At 42.7% G+C, this 21,212-nt stretch overlaps 1 protein-coding gene across 1 annotated transcript; it reads right to left on the bottom strand.

Annotated features, from left to right (window-relative positions):
* Positions 1 to 1,509: 1,509 nt before the first annotated feature.
* Positions 1,510 to 15,116, bottom strand: LOC139453151 (vitelline envelope sperm lysin receptor-like). The gene is made up of 9 exons (XM_071234780.1): positions 15,075 to 15,116; positions 13,171 to 13,210; positions 9,036 to 9,217; positions 7,825 to 7,979; positions 6,851 to 6,999; positions 5,208 to 5,298; positions 4,512 to 4,665; positions 2,598 to 2,646; positions 1,510 to 1,950 (listed from the first exon to the last, which is right to left on the bottom strand). The coding sequence occupies exons 1-9, from the start codon at positions 15,114 to 15,116 to the stop codon at positions 1,529 to 1,531; spliced, it is 1,284 nt and encodes a 427-aa protein (XP_071090881.1). The 3' UTR covers positions 1,510 to 1,528.
* Positions 15,117 to 21,212: the final 6,096 nt, after the last annotated feature.

The following is a 21,212-nucleotide window of genomic DNA, read 5'->3' as shown; positions in this document are numbered from 1 at the left end:
TCAGGTCCATGTGGTAGGGTCTTGTGACCCTGAGACCTACTGACCTTGAGACAGTGACCTTGACCCAGAGACTCCAAGGCAGGTCAAGTTGACATTTTATTTGACTTGATTCAGTGATTGTGAATTGAGACTCATTTTCCGGACTATCGTTTCACATATTCAATTGGATGTTTTCATTGTTCTTGAACTTTAAGCATGTTTCTACATTGCCATACAAGCAATTTTGTTTTGATGAATGTTTACAGAAATGTAAACAAAGACATTTCTGTAAACATTCATCATTCTGTTTATTATGAACTTGTAAATAGTTACCTGGCATAAAGCCTCATCTTTGCTTCAATTATCTTTACGGTTTGTAGCATTGTTTCTGTTTCCATATTACAACAGTCTGACTCCAAATGAGAACGATGAATTGCAAAATAACTCGAAATCCAGAAAAGTGTATGAAACATCAATACGGTACTTGACCATGAATACCCTGTACCCAACAAAATCTGAATTTTGTTTATTTTAAGACCTATGACGGATGAAGTTCTTTAAGAAACTATCATGTAATTTTGTATAGAAATGTGTACATTAAAAGGCCGTCACGTCTATGGCCCGATGTGTTACATCTGTTGGGAATTCAAACGAGGTAGATATACTTTTTGAGTATATTCCTGTTAGGGCATTAGTGGACACAGGGGCCATAGTGTCTAGCTCATTTTATGATAGGTATCTCATTCATATTCCCATACATGCAAAGATAGCGTTCTTAATATATCTCGGTTTTGCGTCCATATAAACAAAACACATTCTATATCAAATTAAATACAGATGATCCGTCTGACGTAGCGAGTGCCTTACGTCGCATTTAGCAATATCACGACTCTTTGTACCCATGTGGGCGTGACGAGCTAATTGTCTACAAACCGTCAAATGCCTTGGATGAATCGTAAATATTGTAATTTTTCACAAGTATTGGGGGAAGTACTAATGTACGACTGGCCCATAGTTGTTGGATCAAAGTTGTATGGTAGACATTTGACACGGTGACAAAGTATGCCCGAACCAATTCCCTATTCCCATGTATTTTCGCGAACACCTGGCATCATCACATCGGTATTTGACAGTGATTCATAAACATGCTCAATGCACCGAAAAGATGTTTTTCATCGGTCAAATAGTTTGCCGCATCGGCAATCTTGCAGATATTCCCGGCCATCAATACTTCTGCTGGACCCGTTTAGAAATAGGACAATGCTCAACAGCTATCGTTTAACAAAGGAGGTTGTTGAACGCGGCACTATTCCACCTCTGACTGAGGTCTGTAAATAATCGAGTCTTGACCAGACAATCCAGTGACTGACAAGAGCATCGATCTAGGCAATTGGGATACGATGTCATGCATTGACCACCCGCCTCTTACGACAAGCATGGGTTGGTGAAGACCTATTCTTATCCGGCTCTTCACAGTATAACTAAGGCGGTGGCAGACAAACGACAATATTCTCTTCCTGAAACCACAAGTTTATTACCATCGTGTCTGTCACACTTCATCGTGGCTGCTATTGCAAGGTATCTCATGTACTCCGCTGGAGGACCTGATTTTATAGGGTCTCTCCGTTTCCAGATATGCAAGGCGGTTGAGGTCATTCTGAACCGCCCAGGAGCTCATACATCCCCCTTCGCCATCCCAACTGCAACCGCATGGTCTCAAGGACAAGACACTGACCTTTGGGGCAACCTCGTACTTTCTCGCGAGATTCCGGCGTGCGCATGCGCGTGTCGCTGCTCCGAGTGATACCAGTACACCAATTGCCATAATTATGACGACTGGCGCCCAAATGAACACTCTCGCGACCCACGGATTTTCGTTGGATGTCCGTCTCAAAACAAGCTCGTCAGACTTCCGGTGGTCGATTTTGTCTGGAGAAATGAAACCGGAACTGGCCGGAATGAAGTTCTCGTCTGGAAATAAAGTATATTGACTACGTGAAATAGAAGCACTAAATGTCGTGATTATTTGCATGTGTAGTAATACTTCGGCTTGTTTTCACTTTTTTTCACTGCAGACATGCAGTTTGTCTTCGTTTATTATAATTGCGTATTTTCGTGATTCTATTTCACATGGTAATGACTATAAACCAATTTTAGCGATATGAAATACTGAGTCAATATTTAACATTTAGTTAAGTCTTCGATTTTCGCCATCTAATACTTAATGATTTAGCTGATGCATGTCATCGAACCCAATTGCGGAAGCTGATGCTTTTTTTTTTGGGGGGGGGGGGGTGGGGGGTGGGGGGGGGGAGGTTACGCCGTACACGGCAATATTCCAGCAAAATGACGTCGGTCTGTAAATAATTGTGTCAGGACCAGACAATCAAGTGATTGACATCATGAGCATCGTTCCTCGCATCAACCAAGTCAGCGAGCCTTATCACCGGATCCCTTTTTCGCATCTTACGGCAAGCATGGGTTGCTGAAGACCTATTCTTACCCGGATCGTCACGGGGCGATGCTCATGATGTCAATCACTGGTTCAGACTCGATGTACTGAACCGCTGTCATACCTGGAATACTACCTAGTGCGGCGAGTAGGGACTCAGACCTACCTGAAGAAGCCGACTTCCGTCTTCTTGCCTTGTCCACTGCACACGAGTCCTGGTAAATAATGACGACTTATTCAACAAGAGCCAACACCTCTGACGCTTGAAACAATTGTTTAGCTGCACGTGAAACAACTTCAGTATTCATTTCACCAATAAAATGATCGATCAAGATGTAACGATATAAATAATAAATACTATAACTGTTGCCATAAAACAAATCAAACAATATTCGCATCGAAGTGACCGAGTTGGTTTTAACGCCGCTTTAAGGTGAGGTGAAATTGGATTTAACGTCGCGTCCAAGATTATTGCACTTATATAGCAACGTGCACGTGTGTGTGTGTGTGTGTGTGTGTGTGTGTGTGTGTGTGTGTGTGTGTGTGTGTGTGTGTGTGTGTGTGTGTGTGTGTGTGTGTGTGGCTTGTACTAGTCCGGACTGATGCCGATTTATAGTGCTAGCTCACTGAGATGCCGCAGTTTAACATGAATACCCAACTCAGACGCAGTATACTGACTCCGAGCCGATCACTCCTTGTTTTAGCCACTTAATGCCGAACGCCAGACAGGGTAACAACAAGTACCATCTTTAAACATCTTTTGGTTTGACGCGGCCGGGGATTGAACCCCGGACCTTCCGCTCTCCGGGCGGACGCTCTACCACAAGGCCACGGAAGCGGTAACGCCGCTTTGAACAATATTCCAGTCACAAGACAGCTAGTCTGTTTATTGTTTAGGGAAAGCTCAAAGCAGGTCTCAAACGATTACCACTTTGGTGAAACCCATGAGCTCGGGCGAACCGGGATTCGAACCCACGACAAATGGCTTCTGGCGTGTCCAGGGGACGCAACTCTGGTCTACAATTTGCTGTGCCTATCCTATCGAAATAATTAACATCGGCCTCTCAAGCACCAAACAGTTTCACAGATCCTCTCATTGTAAATCTTGTCGAAAAGAAGGCAGTGATTGAGGTATATGCTTCATAACATTTACTTTTAGGTTTGATCATAGAACGGACTCGCTCGCGACTTTGGTAGACAGCCAAACGTACATGTCGGGAAGACTTCATTGATTTTGGGCTTTGCATCTTTGCCTAAAGGTTTTGGTAAAAATCATGAAAAGAATTCATTAGAAAGGTTATTACTACCTGTGGTTTACACATGGTAGATGGCAACAGACAACTACCAGGCCAAGATGCACTGCAAGCGTGAGTTGGGTTTAACGTCGCGTTCATCAGTATTCCAGTTATATCACGGCGTGTTAGCCTGATGTGGGAGGCAAGCCCGAAGTGATGCCTTTTGCCACTTTTGGTGAAACCCACCAGCACGGTTATGGTGCTGACAAACCTGAACACAATCGGTGCGAACCGGGATTCGAACCTACGATCATAGGTCAGATGAGATCTTTCTTCAAAATGCTTTGGTTTGTTTGGCTGCACTCTGCAATATTACAGCTATATGACGGCGGTATGTAAATAATCAAGTCTGGACCAGACAATCCAGTGATTGGCATCATGAGCATCGATCCACGTAATTGGGATACGATGACAAGCATCAACAAAGTCAGCGAGTCTGACCACCCATCCCGTTAGTCGGCTCTAACGACAAGAATTGTCACCTTTTATTACAAGTATGGGTTGCTGAAGCCCCGGATTTTCACGGGTTCTTCAAAGTGGGAAATTAGAACCAGGGGTCTGCTTTCACACCACATTTACAAACACAAAGCCTAGAAAAAGAATGTGAGCTGCCAGGATATGACAAGAATGGTCTTCCCACTGTACCTATGCGGGGATTCGAACTTGAAGGGTGTGACGGGCCAACGTTTCAATCACACCTCAAAAATCAGACATAAAATATAGAATTAATAAGAAAACAAAAACGACTTATAGGGCGCATTAATAACATGTAGGTTGAGACTCACCCCATCACAGTTTCTTTCACACACAGTGAAGTTGCACTGGAACCGCATCGGTTCCTGATTAGGGAAGCTGAAGGCGTTGAAGAAAGGGCTGGCGCAGGACAAGCCCCTGGTGCTGAAACCCTGGTTCCGTTTGATGAACCACCCGTCTCCGCATCTGGAGGTCAAGTGGGGCAAGATGTATTCATAACAGAATCCGCACATGGCCATAACGTCATGACAATACGCGAGTGAGTGAGTATGGTTTTACGCCGCTTTTAGCAATATTCCAGCAGTATGGCGGGGGACACCAGAAATGGGCTTCACACATTGTACCCATGTCGGGAATCGAACCCGGGTCTTCGGCGTCACGAGCGAACGTTTTAACCACTAGGCTACCCGACTGCCCCTCATGGCAATAGGTAACAAAAGGTTCCCGTCATTCCAAGCAGCCATTGTGTCCACCCACTCCACCTTGTGGCACTAACCATTAAACACAGTGAAACCATTCAAACTGGACTAACAGTTCCACCACGACATTCTTCGCATGTTGGTTATATCTTATTTTTAGTTCAGGTTGCAATTCCTCGAAATAGATAATTCCGCAAATATACAAATTGTTATGTTTTACCGAACTGACATGCTGATGTAAATATCAGGCGTACAGAGCTGCCATGGCAATACACGCCCAGTTCGGGACCTGGTCCACCTGCCACCTACCCGGATCTAAGCAAGGCGAACCTGGCTCCGGTCGTCACTCCAATGGCGTCACAAGATACAGGCCGCAGACCCCGCTCGTCGGGAGCAGTGCCTGCAATGTCGGTCGAATTATAAATGAGCGAATTGTGTGACGCAGCTATCTGTACTGAAGGCATGAACAACGACCTTCGAGGACTTGAGGTGCGGGTGAAACTGGGTTGAACGCTAGGTTATAAGATCAGGTATAAGATTGTGGACTAATGCCAATTTATAGAGATGACCATAACGCTGCACTTTAACATGGATACCAAATTTAGACAGAATGACGAACAGTCCTTGTTTTAGCCCCTTAATGCCGAGCGCCAGACAGGTTAACAACAAGTACCATCTTTTAACGTCTTTTGGTATGACGCGGCCGAAATCGAAACCCCCATCCTTCTGACCTCCGGGCAGACGCTCTATCCACTACACCACGGAGGCGGTCTACAAAGACCAACACAAGCAATCATCTCACCGGGTCTGGCCACCTGAACCTCATGTGGCTCTTACCCATGAGGATCATAGGGAAACTGGAACATCGTGGAATGAGGTCAAAATCCTCAGTTTGTTGTTTAATGCTGCACGCAGTAATATTCCAGATATATGACGGCGGTCGGTAATAAGATATTTACGCAATCATGACAAAATATACATTTGCATTGTACATGAATATAATACTGCAAATATTTCGTAATTTTGACTGTCAGCATTTAACATAGGTGGGTGGCAAATCTGACAGCATGAACGTGTACTTCCCTTGATACAAATGTAGCATAAAGATCTGAACCGTTCCCAGCCCCTCCATTTGTACAATTGTGAATTCCTCCCCACCTGGAATACTTCCAACCAAATATAGTTGATATCAATCTCTTCCAGAGAAGTCGTCGTTTAAAGCAATATTGCGAAATTACTTTTTTATCCCCGCGGGTGTTCAGACCCTCCATTTCTCCAGTTTGAATCCCCACCATTGGAGAATGCTTCAAACCAAATATGGTTGATATCTCTTTGTTCCAGAGAGGAAGTCGTTAAAAGCAATAACGCCAAATTGCCCCTATTTGGTCCCGCCCCTTAGCCCCTTGGGGGTCAGCCCCACCATTTGTATAATTTTGAATCATCACCACCTGGTGATGCTTCCAGTCAAATTTCGTTAATTTCTAATTGGTGGTTCAGAAGTTGTTTGAAAAAATTGTTGACGTACGGACGCCGGACGCCAAGGCGTGGCATAACCTCACATTGGTCCTTCGGTCCCGGTGAGCTAATAATCGAGTCTGGACCAGACAATCCCGTGATTGACATGAGTATCGATGTTCTAAGTTGGGATACAATAATATGTATCATCTAGGTCAGCGAGCCTGACCACCTTGCTTCGTTAGTCACCTCTTACGACAAGCATGGTCGCCTTTGACGGCAAACCGGGATTCATGAAGACCTATTCTAACCCGGATCATCACGGGTCTAATATATATATATATATATATATATATATATATATATATATTTATATATCCTCCTGTACTTGAAATAATGCCGAGTGCGGCTTAAAACGAACAGCCTCATAATGGCTTTGCAAGAAACTAATGTCACAACGGGAGACAACTAGACTATACCAAGTGGAGACAACTCGCCTGACGCAAAAGCCTTGAGCTGCACCTTGCGTCCTGTCGCCAGCCTCTGGCCATGCACGTCTCTTCCAAGGACATTTACCAACAGGAGGCGAATGACGGCGTTTGTCTTCTTCCCTGACCACGACTTGACCTCCTTTGGGGCTACTCGGCTGGAAATGGCAACTACCACTTAGACGAGTCAACCCTACCGCTTGAGTGATCAAAGTATAGGAGAAACCATTTCTAGGAGGGATTACCAGCGATTGTAAACCCTGACATGAGGTGACATACCTCGCCCCCCTCGGTATGTCACCTCATATCAGGGTTTAAAATCGCTGGTAATCCCGAGGAGAAATGGTTTGTTCAACTTATAAACCGACTCATCGCATAGACAACGTTTTTAATTAAATAACTAATAAAAACTCTCAAATGTATAACCTGTATCGGAGATGAAATATCGCCTGCAGTCGTGAACTCGGTTCAATGAAACCGGAGACCTCAGCACGTGGGTTTCGCAATGGCACGAAATCTGCACGTGCGTATCGTAGGCTGTTCGTAGTTTTTGTTCTATCAAGGGTTTACAATGATTGTAAACTCTCCTGCGAGGTGTTGGCACAATTTCAAAAACTCCATATCGAGTTACACAAACAGCCAGTAGGTTTATAATCCTGCTCTGAGGCAAGCGAGTTAACTGACTAACTGGACGTTTACGGTCGGTTTATGGTCCAAGACCTGCATCACTTCTGACTCCTCACACGTCAAGCTGACACGCCGAGACAACTGAAATACTGTTTAAAACGGCATTAACACCTCACTGTCGGGAAAACATTCAGCGGATCCGTCACCAAAGGGACGCAATTACACAGCGAATTCTGTGCCGCCCCTGTCAGCTTCCCTCACAGACTTGTCTTTAATGAAAGCAAGATTAAGACAGGAATACAACATTCGTTCTGTAAAAATAAAAAAATAAAAATGTTGACCAGTCACTTTCCTACCTGGCTCCGATTTTCAACTGTTTCGTAAGTTGCCTATTCTTGGCGTCGAACGTGCATGTGATGGTGTACTCCTCTTGGCTATGGTGGATGGCTGCTCCCGGGGAACCATACGATACGTACATCTTCAAGACGTACACACGAGCGCCTTTCCGTTTCTGATTGCAGAAGATAAAGTCAATATGTACAACTTCCCTGGTTATTCTGGTTGATTCTCCGACGTCAGATATACTCCCTAAAATGTATATTAACCATGACCAACCCTCTGACGCGACAGTATCAGTAGGATGTCGAAAAATTGCGGTGTCTTATCTTAAAATGCATTTTAGTTCAAATATCGAAATAGTGATATCAATTTCGATTTAGTTAAATCAATAAATCAACGTCATTTCTACAAATAATGGAACATGCAATAAATATGTGATATCCCACCAATTAGTCCTGTCACACAATCAACTCCTCACTTGACTGCGGATTGCTTAAATTACTACCGGAATGCAATGTTTTGCTTTAATATCAAGTCAAACAGAAATATATCCATAAATTTAAGTACGTGATATTTACTACACAAGGGTATGTTTGGCATAATCAATGGGTACCTAACAACCCAGATTCGTTTTTAGTATCTATATGCCAAAGTCTTACAAAATGGTCATCGCATGTTTTAAGTTAGGAAAAATGCAATTATTACAAGCGTTTTAAGACAACTATTTCCAAAGAATACAATGTGTTTGATATCAATTTTAAAAGATTTAGAATATATTTAGCACAATTTAGATGCAGCACTCAGACTTTACGATCGAAGTAGGCGGACATAGACACAGAGCCAGAGAATTGAAAACATGTGAGCAATGTGGTTTAAATTTGATTGAAAATGAGTTTGATTTTCTGTTAGTCCAAAATACGTAGTCCATCTAAGTAAATATAATGAACTGTCTATGTACATCCCACTCAACAAACAATTACATCGATCATGTCAACAGCTGGCGGCACAGAAATGATAGTTTGGCGACATATGAATTGATTTTTGGTGACAACAAAAACAGTCAAACTTGTGTTATTAATTCATTTCTTCGTATCACCAATTCGATTTTTACTGATGTCAATAAAACCGATGCATTTTTAGATCACAAAATAGAATGTTATATCAATAAATGAATGATTTGTGTAATAAAACAGGGAATAAGTAGTAAAAATCCGCCGTCTCCCAATACCTGAAATTGACAGGCTTGAGAGCCAAAGTCAGGGTATCCGACCGACAGCTTGAAGTTGACTCCGTCAGTCGACGTGAAGTTCTCACTGGACGTTGCGCAGTCTGCTCGAGCCGCTATGTCCAAGTCCGTTACTATGTCTATTTCGGCACCCTTGGCATTTTCCTTACCGCAGGTGGAAGTCACTGGTTTAGAAACATTCTAACTCACAAATAAGTCTTAAACATGGCGCCAAGGCATTGTAAGCCTTGCTCGCTCATTGTACACATATGGGGGATCGAACACGGGCCTTCGAAAACGACCGAATGCCTTAATCACTAGTCGGTAAGACTTCCCGTATTCCCCTTAAAAATATATATATAATTAAACATATAAATTTGGAAGGGCGTGGGGGGGGGGGGGGGGAGAGATACGGGCTGAACTCTTCCCCACTACTGGGACTAGTCTACCTCACTGGGGTGGGTGGGGTGGGGTGGGGGTGGGGGTTGCTGTAGTGCGGTGACTAATGGATCGGGTGGTCAGCCTCGGTGACCTTATTGCTTGCTTATCATTCTTAAAAAGTGGGTGGAATTGCTGGTCCAGGCTCAATAACTTAACGTACGCTGTTATGTATTATGATAACGAATATTTCGGTTCGGCGTTCAAAAGCAAACACATAGAAATCAACACATAGGTACTTACGAAACTGTCAATTTAATGAGAATCTTTATAGTGACCTTGACCTGTGACATGATACCCAAGTCATGTGAAAGTACTCATTAACAATATGCCCATGGTTGTTTTTTGTAAAGGGAATTGAACATTGTTAAAACAGCTTAATTTATCTTTTTCGTGATTATAGAACCCTTTCTACTTATTGTATATGAAATAGATTCTGCTTCAATAGATTCTGCTTCAATAGATTCTGCGACAATTCAGTAAAACGTTTGTTCTTCCAACATTGCAGACGGCCACCTTCAACATCTAATCGTCATATTTAAAAACATCAGCTTTCTGGAACTTAGGTCTTTTGGAATAAGATGTTTAAACATCCCAATGATCTGATTAAACTATGAACATGCACGACAATTTTGAGCTTAATATGTACACGAGTTCCACAAGTTGACAGGAATGCATTTTGCACACGAATCTTAGGGCATGGAGTTGTCAAGGTTATCAATTTAATAATATCGCAAATGTAATCAGTTGTGGCCCCACTGCTAACTACCTATACCAAAATTCATTATATAGTGAAACAAAAGACTTTAAAAACAGGATTCAATTTTTAGTACAGATTTAGTTGTCATTAGCGGATGAAGTATACCATGTTTCAGCTGAGTGTGTGAGTGAGTGAGTATGGTTTTACGCCGCTTTTAGCAATATTCCAGCAATATCACGGCGGGGGACACCAGAAATGGGCTTCACACATTGTACCCATGTCGGGAATCGAACCCGGGTCTTCGGCGTGACGAGCGAACGCTTTAACCACTAGGCAACCCGACCGCCCCTGTTTCAGCTGAATTGATGCAGTGGCTGATTAGGAGCTGTTGTTAACTTTGTTGTTTAGCGCCGGACTCAGCAAAATTACAGCTATATGACGGCGGCCTATAAATAATCGAGTCTGTACCAGATAATTCGGCCATTGACATGAGCATCGATCCACACAATTGGGATACGATGACATGCATCAACCAAGTCAGCGAGTGTGACCACCCGATCCTGTTAGTCGCCTCTTACTTTTGTCAACAGATACGGGTTCCACCGTCGGAGACAATGGGGTAAGCTAATCTCACTTTCAGTCGGGTGAGATGAGGTGAAATGGGGTTTAACGTCGCGTCCAAGATTATGTTGCACTTATATAGCGACATGTGTGCGTGCGTGCGTGCGTGCGTGCGTCTGTGTCCAGACTGATGCCGATTTATAGTGCTAGCTCACCGAGATACCATGCCACAGCTTAACATGAACACCCCACTCAGACACAGTATACTGACTCCGAGCCGACCAGTCCTTGTTTTAGCCCCTTAATGCCGAGCGCCAGGCAGGGTAACAACAAGTACCATCTTTTTACGTCTTTTGATATGACGCCAGGTGAGCTATAGTAATTGCCGCTGGTCCAAGGAACCTCAGCAAACAAGAAAAAAATCTTGTTTCTGTGGTATTATTGGAAACATTTAAAACCCACATAGGTCCGTATCATATTACTCAAAGTTAAGAATCACCCGATTCTTTCAAATTACTGTAGTTAATCTGTCTTATCATGAGATTAAATATATTACCGTGAAAGAGTCGAGTGAACCTTATTTAATTTTGGAGATTTACTGAAGCATATAACGGTATCCTATTTATTTGCCGAGTTGGATATGAAATACAAGATGTCGACTGTCTTGCCATTAGGTTACACTTATATTTCTGCGACATTTAACTGAATAGATATTTAGAATACAGCTTGAAAAGATCAAGGGTAAAAATAACTATTGAAAGCCTTTCCAAATTTCAACTCTCATCGTAAACAAACGCTAACCATGAACATTTTTACCTGAAATGTCAAATATGGGTTCTCGTTGAATCAGCTCTCTAGATATTCTCATGATTATCGTGTGCTGCACATATTAGATACTGTAATGACGAGGTCTACTTAAGAATTAGGTTTCCAAAATTTTGGTTCTGACATGACCTGCGATGGGATGTCCTCAGATCTGTAGCGGTCGGGAGCACTAAGCTCTGATGTTTAAAGAGATTGCGTCTATGTATATGGTATGGGAAATGAGTGAGTTTGGTTTAACGCCGCTTTTAACAGTATTCAAGTTATATCACGGCGTGTCAGCTTAATGTGGGAGGAAAGCCCGATGTGATGCAGGTCTCGGACGTTTACCACTTCGGCGAAACCCACGAGCACGGGTAGGGTGCCGACAAACAAAGAAACATAATCGGGGCGAAGCGGGATTCGAACCCACAATCATGTGTTTCTGGCGTGCCCAAGGGACGCAACTCTGCACAGCGAATCGCAGCGCCTTAGACGACTGGGCCACCCGTGCCCCCGTATGGGAAATGAAAGATCTGATTTTAATGCTATTGTTTCCATAAATACATGGTTCTTATCACACTGTGCCGTGCTTAAAAAGTTTATTACGCTGTCCCAAACCTTCAAAACAACGGTTACCCCTTTAACACAAAATATAAATTACATGTGTGCTCAAACGTACTATGAACATACTTGTGTGTGATCTATAGCCTATGTATCCCTTGCAAAAACATGTTTTTTCGTTTGTTTAACGCCGCACACAGCAATATTACAGCTGTGTGATGGCGGTTTGTAAATAATCGAGTCTGGACCATGAGCATCCATCCCCGCAATTGGGACAATTGGGATGTGATGACATGCATCAAGAAAGTCGGCGAGCCTGACAACCCCATCTCAATAGTCGCCTCTTACGCAAAAACATACCGATGTATTTGCATGAGAAACAATGTCAGTCATAACCCTTTGTCTTGGAGTAACTACTTACTGCTAAATTCGTTTCCTTGTCCTTGTAGTTATAGTTGATATGTTTTCCTGGTGTTTCAATACATAAGCGATTGTATAAGTGAAAACGTCACAATACATTCTGATGTTAAGTATTTGTGTATACTGAAACTGGTTATGTAAAGTAATGGTTTAGGTTTCACATGAAGCACCAATGTAAGGAATCGAACACGGATCTATTACAGTGATTAGCGACACCTTCCACTGGGCCGTCGCCCCGAGTGTCAGGGTGGATGGTTTTGGATACATGTTATATTTTCAACCTAATCTAAATCGTCCAGACACCATATCCGAGACGATTAGTGTAGATATATTCAATGGCAGCATATTCCGCTTTCTTTGTACGGGGCACACTTGTTAAATACTTACCACTTAAATCCGTGAAGATCCGGGGTAGAATAGGTCTTCAGCAACCCATTTTTGCCGTAAAAGCCGACTATTCTTGTAAAATGCGACTAAAGGGATTGGGTGGTCAGGCTCGCGGACTTGGTTGATACATGTCATCGATCCCAATTGCGTGAATCGATGCTCAAGATGTCAATCACTGGATTGCCTGGTCCAGACTATTTACAGACCGCCGTCATATAGCTGGACTATTGTTGAGTGCAGCGTTAAACAACAAACAAACAAACTTACCACTTAAGATGTATCCATATGGAATAACAGCCCAGGCGCTCTGCAAACACAAGACGATACGTTCTGCAAACCAGCTACACTAAAAATTCGATACCGACAACAAAGTTATTTAAACAGTTTGTGTTTTGTAAAGTTGTTTAACGCCGCACTCGACTATATTACAGATACATGACGGCGGCCTAAATTATCTAGTCTGGAAAAGACTATCCAGTGATTGATGTCATGAGCATCGATGCATGCAAATGGGATACAATGAAATGCATCAACCAAGTCAGCGAGCCTGACCACCCGATTACCTTAGTCGCCTCTTACGACAAGCATTGGTTACTGAAGACCTTTTCTACCCCGGATCTTCAGGGGTCGTCAAGCAGTAAAAACCTTGTTAATCAACCAAGTTAGCGAGCTTGACCACCTGATCCCGTTAGTCGCTTCTTACGGCAAGCATTGGTTGCTGAAGACCAACTGACCGGGTTCTTCACGGGTTGTGTGGGTCTTGGCGTTTCAAACCATGACGCCAAACAACTTGGCCACAAATAAGTGAACATTTCGTTAGGATGATCTTGCATCCCTTGCATCATATCAAACCGAAAATGATGTACAAATGCAATATAATTGGTCAACTCCAACCCACTAAAATGTTAACTTAATACTAAAGACATAGAACCATCCATTGGTATTATTTTAATGTATTGACATTAATAGAGCGTTTTGTGTGTGTGCGTGCGTGCGACACCAAATTCTTTCATGTTTCAATAGTTCGCATTAAGTATAGTAATGAATGAATCGGGAGTTCTTTAACTTCTTTTGAGTAATATACTGGCATGGCTAGTAACCAGTTATCGCCGAGGACCAATTATCGCAAACTACCCCTTAATAGCGTACGTGAGCGCATCTTATTTTACTTTTGCTCGTTTTCATTAGAAGAGAAATATTTATCCGAAAATGATGAACAAAACGGACTATTGTGAGGAAATATTAAAACAAACACCATATAATCACTTTGCTCAAATACGACTTTAGAAAAGATGCGGGCGGTGCCACGTGACTGATTCATCCGAAAATCAAAATCAAACTACACGATAATGCACATTCAGTCACAGCTGACTATCTGTCCGTCATTTCTTCCCAAAAATACAATTCTAAAACCTATTTGAGCTATTTTCTCCAAAATGCATAACCTGTATATCTCGAAATCCATAGTACATAGTGTTAAGAATAAGCATGTACAGATCGAATTCGGGGAATATTGGTTTATGTAAGTTTGCAGACGACAAATTGAAAATAGCATTTCTTAACAATTTTGATGAATAAAATGAGCGCGATACCCGAAATACTAAAACTAATTTGTACAACAACCGGTGCCCGTGATCTTGTGGCACGTGCTGTTAAGACGATGGCGATAACTGGTACAGTTAGTCAAACGGGAAAGTTCTATTTCCACTGTTTTGATTATCTATGGTAGCGCCATAACAAATTTAATTAAACTTATTCCACGGACAGATATAAGCGCATTTGCACATAGTTTCACAAAAATCAAAGTTACTGGTACAGTCAACTTTGCACGCGGAATGTCAGAAATAACAAAATGGCGATAACTGGTCACTGAGTAGTATCTATTCGAGTGAACCAACCGCATGTGTGGTTTGGTTTATCGTGACGTCTGGCTTGATTGGTATAGAAAAAGTTCAAACATATTTCAGATTCACTTCATTGTGGTTCAACATGGCTTCAACGTATTTCGTTATCCTACACCTGTTGATGGGCGTTCATAACGTCATTTAACTTTGATCAGGTCAAAAATATATTACCCGTATATGCCTTTTGTCGTTCTGTCCGCCCGAATCCCAGTAGCATTATAGTATTGGATAGTGTTACATGTCTAATGTGAAAGTATTTTGACGTACCGTGACACAGGCGCTCACCAACAAAACTGCGAACAGCGACATGACTGAAGAATAAGAATAGAGCCATTAATACATCTATTCAATATCTGGTCAGCTTCGAGGATCGGTTGATCAGGCTCGCTGACCTGGTTGATGCATGTCATCGTATGCCCAACTGCCTACATCGATGCTTATGTCAATCACTGGATGTTCTGGTCCAGACAAGTATTTACAAACCGCCGTCACATGGCTGGAATATTTCTGAGCGAGGCGTAACAAACAAAACCAACCACGACAATGAGCTTGCTACTGCAGCTGAAGACGTTGTGCAAATACAAGCAAACGCGGCTTCGTCCTTCTAGGCCAACAATACACTCGTTCTAGATATGTCACTAAATGAGTTAGACATAGGGATCTTGTACATTTACTTTAAGTATGCCCTAAAACATATTTCGAATACTTAAATGTGTAGCAGGATTTGGTTGGTTGGTTGGTTGGTTTGTTGTTTAACGCCGCACTCAGCAATATTCCAGCTATATGACGACGGTCTGTAAATAATCGAGTCTGGACCAGACAATCCAATGATTAATATCATGAGCATCGATCCACGCAATTGGGATCGATGACATGCATCAACCAAGTCAGCGAGCCTGACCACCTGATCCCGTTAGTCGCCTTTTACGACAAGCATAGTCACCTTTTACGGCAAGCATGGGTTGCTGAAGACCTATTCTACCCCGGAATCGTAGCAGGATTTGAAAAGGGGATATGCGCACCCCTGCCAGACCTGAACTCGCCTAACTTTCCATTCAAATATTTCAGCTAACGTTCTATTTAGGACTTCCGCCCGTGACACCCCTCACAAATATATACAAGTACGTAAATGGCTTGAGCGGCAACGCGTACATACACAGCTTTTGGTGGGGGTGTACGGGCGGAAGTCTTTCCTGAAAGTGTGAGTTGACATATGATATAATTATGGAATATCTTTGATGTCTCACCTTCGACCGTCAGGGCAGAAGCCAGGCACTTGTGTCAGCCACACTCACGTTTTCGAAAGTCAGACATACTGGTCTCCATTCGTGTTCCATCCTTCCTCAGTCACTCTGTCGCCACGTTGGGTGCAGGCCACGACACGGCAACCCTGTCACATCAGTCACGATATAGAAAGCAGACCACCCAATGCTCGTGATATCTGCACGAGAAAACGAGAAAAAAACGTAAACTTTGCTTCTCACGTGCACGGGCGGCCGTCTTGGCGGGTATTGTTGTCAGTTGAAAGATCAACACATTTTGGTGGTGTTCTTATTTGGGTTTTTGTTGAGTGAATCCAAATTAAAACATTAAAAAAATTAAACCGTATTGTGTGTGAGAGACCAATAGCCGTAATAATTAACGACGTGTGATTATTCACTTTGATGTCTTCCCTGGTATGAAATGAAAGTCAACGTCTGTTTATCATGGACCCGTGAAGATCCGGAGTAGAATAGTTCTTCACGGGTATCACCTATATGGAAGAAAATTTATATTTTGAAAAGGGTGACTTTTCTTTCCACTGTTGTTTAAGTAATTTCAGAACTGAAAAAAACCTCTAAAGTAGAACAAATGATGAGACCGTTAATATTCTATTTCATGTGTATTTTATTTCATTTATCTGAAAACGACTTGCGTCACGTTTGTGTTTCTAGCTGGCGCACCTGATAGCACTGAAATACCGGTCTAACCGGCGTCAAACAAAACACATTCAGTCCATGTTCGCCAGTACAAATATCAATCAGACAATAGGATATGAACACATTAACTGATTAAATGTATAATTTGCAAATGACTGCCGACGGAAGTTTGTGCATGGCAAATTAAACAATCAATCAAATCTCCAAAACAACGCTCTTCTGTTCTAAACGTTACATGTTCAGCCTGGTTCCCTGGGTAGGCTGCGATTACGCTGCACTGACAGTATGTGCGTTCGATTGGTATAATTTGAGTGCGCTGTGTCAGCCGAGGGTACCACATTACTGACAACTGCGGTTGAGTCGGGTTGACCAGTGTTAATCAAGACTTTTCTAGGACAGTACCCGAAATAAGACGCATAAAATGCAGCCTAATATCACATGCAGTATACAGTATTTCAAGTGTAATATACAGTATGCCACATGTAGTAATATACAGTGGACCGCGAGCAGTGTGCGCTGGGCAGTAGCACACATTACCTCCCCCTCTCCCTCAAGCAAACCCCTCGTGGGGGAGTAACCAGGTCATACGTCAGGCGTGCACTGGTCAGCTGTTTCACCGCTGGCGAGTGAGGGGTGTGGGAGCCCGGCCATTCATACTCTTGGAGTTATGGGACTGCAACTTGATGATGTTGTCTTATAAGGACAAGAGTAAGATCATCCCGATGACCACTGCACGAGAGGCATCTGGGTTGTGGACGAGATACTACGTGGCATAGCTGTATTACCTCATAAAGAGTGAGTGAGTGAGTTGGGTTTAACGACGCTTTTAACAGTATTCCAGTTATATCACGGCGTGTCAGCTTAATGTGGGAGGAAAGCCCGAAGCGATGCAGGTCTCAAACGTTTACTACTTCGGTGAAACCCACGAGCACGGGTATGGTGCTGACAAACCTAGAAACATAATCGGGGCGAACTGGGATTAGAACCCACAATCATAGGTTTCTGGCGTGCCCAAGGGACGACCTTATAAAGAATAGTATAAATGTTAGAAAGAGATATATGCAGCTAGACCGGCGCAAGCTAGCAGCTGAGATCTGGGAGCTGAACGCGAAACAACTAGTAAAGCTCTCATGCTCAATAAAACGTTGTGGACCCGCAGACGGAGTTGTGTTGTATATTGAAGAGGTATCCCCTAGAACAACATACAATTTCTACAGCGGAAACTAACATATAATGATGTCTGGCAGGAGGCAGAAAAACACAACAGCAATGTGCTTCAACACACAGCTATGAACGATTAACAAGGTTTTCATTGCCTAACGACCCGTGAAGATCCGGGGTAGAATAGGTTTTAAGCAACCCATGCTTGCCGTAAAAGGCGACAATGCTTGTCGTTAGAGGCGACTAACGGGATCGGGTGGTCAGGCTCGCTGACTTGGTTGATGCATGTCTGGATCGATGTTCATGATATAGTTCACTGGATTGTCTGGTCCAGACTCGATTACTTACAGACCGCCGTCATATAGCTGGAATATTGCCGAGTGAAACAAACAAAGTAAGCATTACTTAACAAAACTGTCATTGTACCTTTTCTATTAAATGCATATAAAATGACATAACATCTATAACATCAAACGACATGCAAAATCATCATCAAAGTTGCATTATTAATTCTAAAGTATTTATATACACAATCGAAGGTTAAATTTCCCTGACCCATATTAGCATAAACATCGACTTTCAAAACCTAGTTAGTTACATTCATTAAAATGTTTTTTATTCACGATTGAATCAATAAAAGAAAGAAATGATTTTATTTACCGATGACGTCAACCTGAGAACCCAAGTTGTCCCAGATGGTATGGGAAGCTAAGGTCAACCGAAGTATGACGTCAGTCAGTTAACGTGTTCTAACATTGGTCAGCTTAGGTTAACTTGGTAAAAACGGGTACCCTTGGGTTTTCAAATCGAACGTAATCAGTGTGGTGCAAGTGTAGCCTACCCAGATAACACTTAATATGCGTTTGAATACTAAAACTTCGCGGAGTACTCGAAATAGAACGCAAAATATGCAACTTTGGTCATAACAATGTCTGCCAGGAGAAACGCCACAACCATTGCTGTTGCCAAGGGTAACAAGTTTGTCATTGCTTGACAAAGCTGCCATTGTACCTTTCTATTTAATGCATGTAAAACGACAAGAAAATTCCAAATATCTCATTAACAAAGATGCAACATCATTGTCCAAATTGCAAAATTGATTCTAAAATATTCATATAAACAATGGAAAGTTAAAGTTACGTGACGCATATCAGAATAGATATATACCATCAGTAACTGTTTAATTTTATTCATTAAAATGCTTTTATGCATGATCACTTATAGGCTGATAACTCTGCCGCTTTCTTTTCAGGAGGCACGGGTGGCCCCGTCATCTAAGGCGCCGCGATTCGCTGTGCAGAGTTGCGTCCCTTGGACACGCCAGAAACCTATGATTGTGGGTTCGAATCCCGCTTCGCCTCGATTATGTTTCTAGATTTGTCGGCACCATACCCGTGCTTGTGGATTTCACCGAAGTGGTAAACGTCTGAGACCTGCATCACTTCGGGCTTCCCTCCCATATAAAGTCGACACGCCGTGATATAACCGGAATACTGTTAAAAGCGTCGTTAAACCGAACTCACTCACTCGCTCACTCTTTCTTTCCAGTCACCATTCGTACGTGGGTATGCTCCCACAAGCAGTACGTTGTCTGATTCGTGACCTATGACCTTAGAGTACACACTTGAATCTTGTCCTTCCTCGTAAACAGATCGACGACCTTCTTATCACAGATGCTAAAACAGTTCACATCCCAAGAATAATGTCTATTTCCTCAATCGTTGTTCCAGGATTCTGAGCACTTACCATATTGGCATCAATGCTTGGGTTTTTTCATTGTAAAGGGTGATATTAGCAACCAGAAAGTTTCTGAAGACAAGACAGATTACTTCGTCTGAAGCTAAACTACTCGTAATCAAATTAACGCCTGCCATCTTCTGTGTAACGCGAGTTAAGCGGTATTAGATCATCACCAGAAGTGCGGACAGTTATTTGCATAATGATGCATGTTCTCGTCAAATCTCGTCTCACGAGAATATCAGCAACACGCCTTCATCCTACTGATGGATATACGTTGTAGGGGCACAGCGTACAGAAGGGAGAAGCTATGTGGGGCCTGAGGTAAACATCTGCATCGTGGTCAAGGCAGTGTGTTGCGGCCAACAGGGTGTCGTGAAATGAATTTATTCCCGAGTCCCAAGAGCATCGTCAATCTAATCATTGTCAAGTAGGACCGCAAGAGAATGAATTGTTGATGTTTGGGGGTGATTGACAAGGGAGCTGTTAATTCGAATTTGAATTTGATTTCTTTCGAATAATATATATTTTAATGATATTTCCTTGAGCTTGACAATCAATGAATAGTTTGTTTTTTCTGTGATGCCTTCTCAGCCAGAGGCAATTGCTTGGGAGAAACATGCTTGTCCCACAAAATTTCTGCGCAGGTAATTGAGGCAAGGAGATCTATACATTTTTTAAAACTAAAGTACACTGCTCCTGGTCCAAAACAAGAAACAACATCTATTGTAGTTGATATTAAGTCATACACCGTTGTGTCGAACTTTGATGTGTTGAACTTACGGTTGTCTCGAAGTACAAAAATGGTCCCTGCATATTATTTCTTTATTCATTTTCGGTTGAGTCTAACCTCGGATAACTCGAATTATGTACGTATGTACACTTCGGCGTTTGACTGTAATTGATTCCTATATTGTTCACCGTTTCAGATAATCTCTATGTTGGTAGCGCTTTTCGAGTTATATGTGAGTGAGTGAGTGAGTTGGGTTTAACGACGCTTTTAACAGTATTCCAGTTATATCGCGGCGTGTCAGCTTAATGTGGGAGGAAATCCCGAAGTGATGCAGTTTTCAGACGTTTACCACTCCGGTGAAACCCACGAGCACGGGTATGGTGCTGACAAACCTAGAAACATAATCGGGGCGAACTGGGATTCGAACCCACACTCATAGGTTTCTGGCGTGCCCAAGGGACGCAACTCTGCACAGCTAATCGCGGCGCCTTAAGACGACTGGGCCACCCGTGCCCCCTCGAGTTTTATGTGAGTATATGTGATGAACAACAAGACCTCGTGCCTCGTCGTTCTTGTGGCAACCTTTCACGTTCCCATTACACGTGATCGTGGCGTAGTGTGGCTGACAAAGCATTGGCTTGTGACGCCGAAGGCGACAGCGAGAATCAAGATCTGATTTAAATGAGATTGGGTTCATTCCCCACATGACCACAATGTGTGAATCTCATTCCACATATCCCTGCGCTGTAGGTGGCTGGAATATTGCTGCAAACGTCGTAAACCCGTCAAAGTCTTTGTGAAAATGCAAAAATATTCCTCTCCGGTCTTGAACTGGCCACAGAATGTATCATGTTA

Source organism: Haliotis cracherodii, unplaced genomic scaffold (genome assembly GCF_022045235.1).
Source record: "Haliotis cracherodii isolate W230 unplaced genomic scaffold, xgHalCrac1.p SCAF_9, whole genome shotgun sequence".
NCBI classification, from domain to species: Eukaryota; Metazoa; Mollusca; class Gastropoda; order Lepetellida; family Haliotidae; genus Haliotis; species Haliotis cracherodii.
Note: the sequence above shows the minus strand (reverse complement) of the source record. Positions and strands in the feature narration are given on the sequence as shown.

What these genes read in the sequence shown, in the direction of transcription:
- LOC139453151 (XM_071234780.1), bottom strand. Translation starts at nt 15,116, where the DNA reads ATGTCGCTGTTCGCAGTTTTGTTGGTGAGCGCCTGTGTCACG. An exon ending in TTCGCCTTGCTTAGATCCGG is followed by an intron (nt 4,666 to 5,207) that starts GTAGGTGGCAGG and finishes CTTGACCTCCAG; the next exon opens with ATGCGGAGACGGGTGGTTCA. An exon ending in GTGAAAGAAACTGTGATGGG is followed by an intron (nt 2,647 to 4,511) that starts GTGAGTCTCAAC and finishes ATTATTTACCAG; the next exon opens with GACTCGTGTGCAGTGGACAA.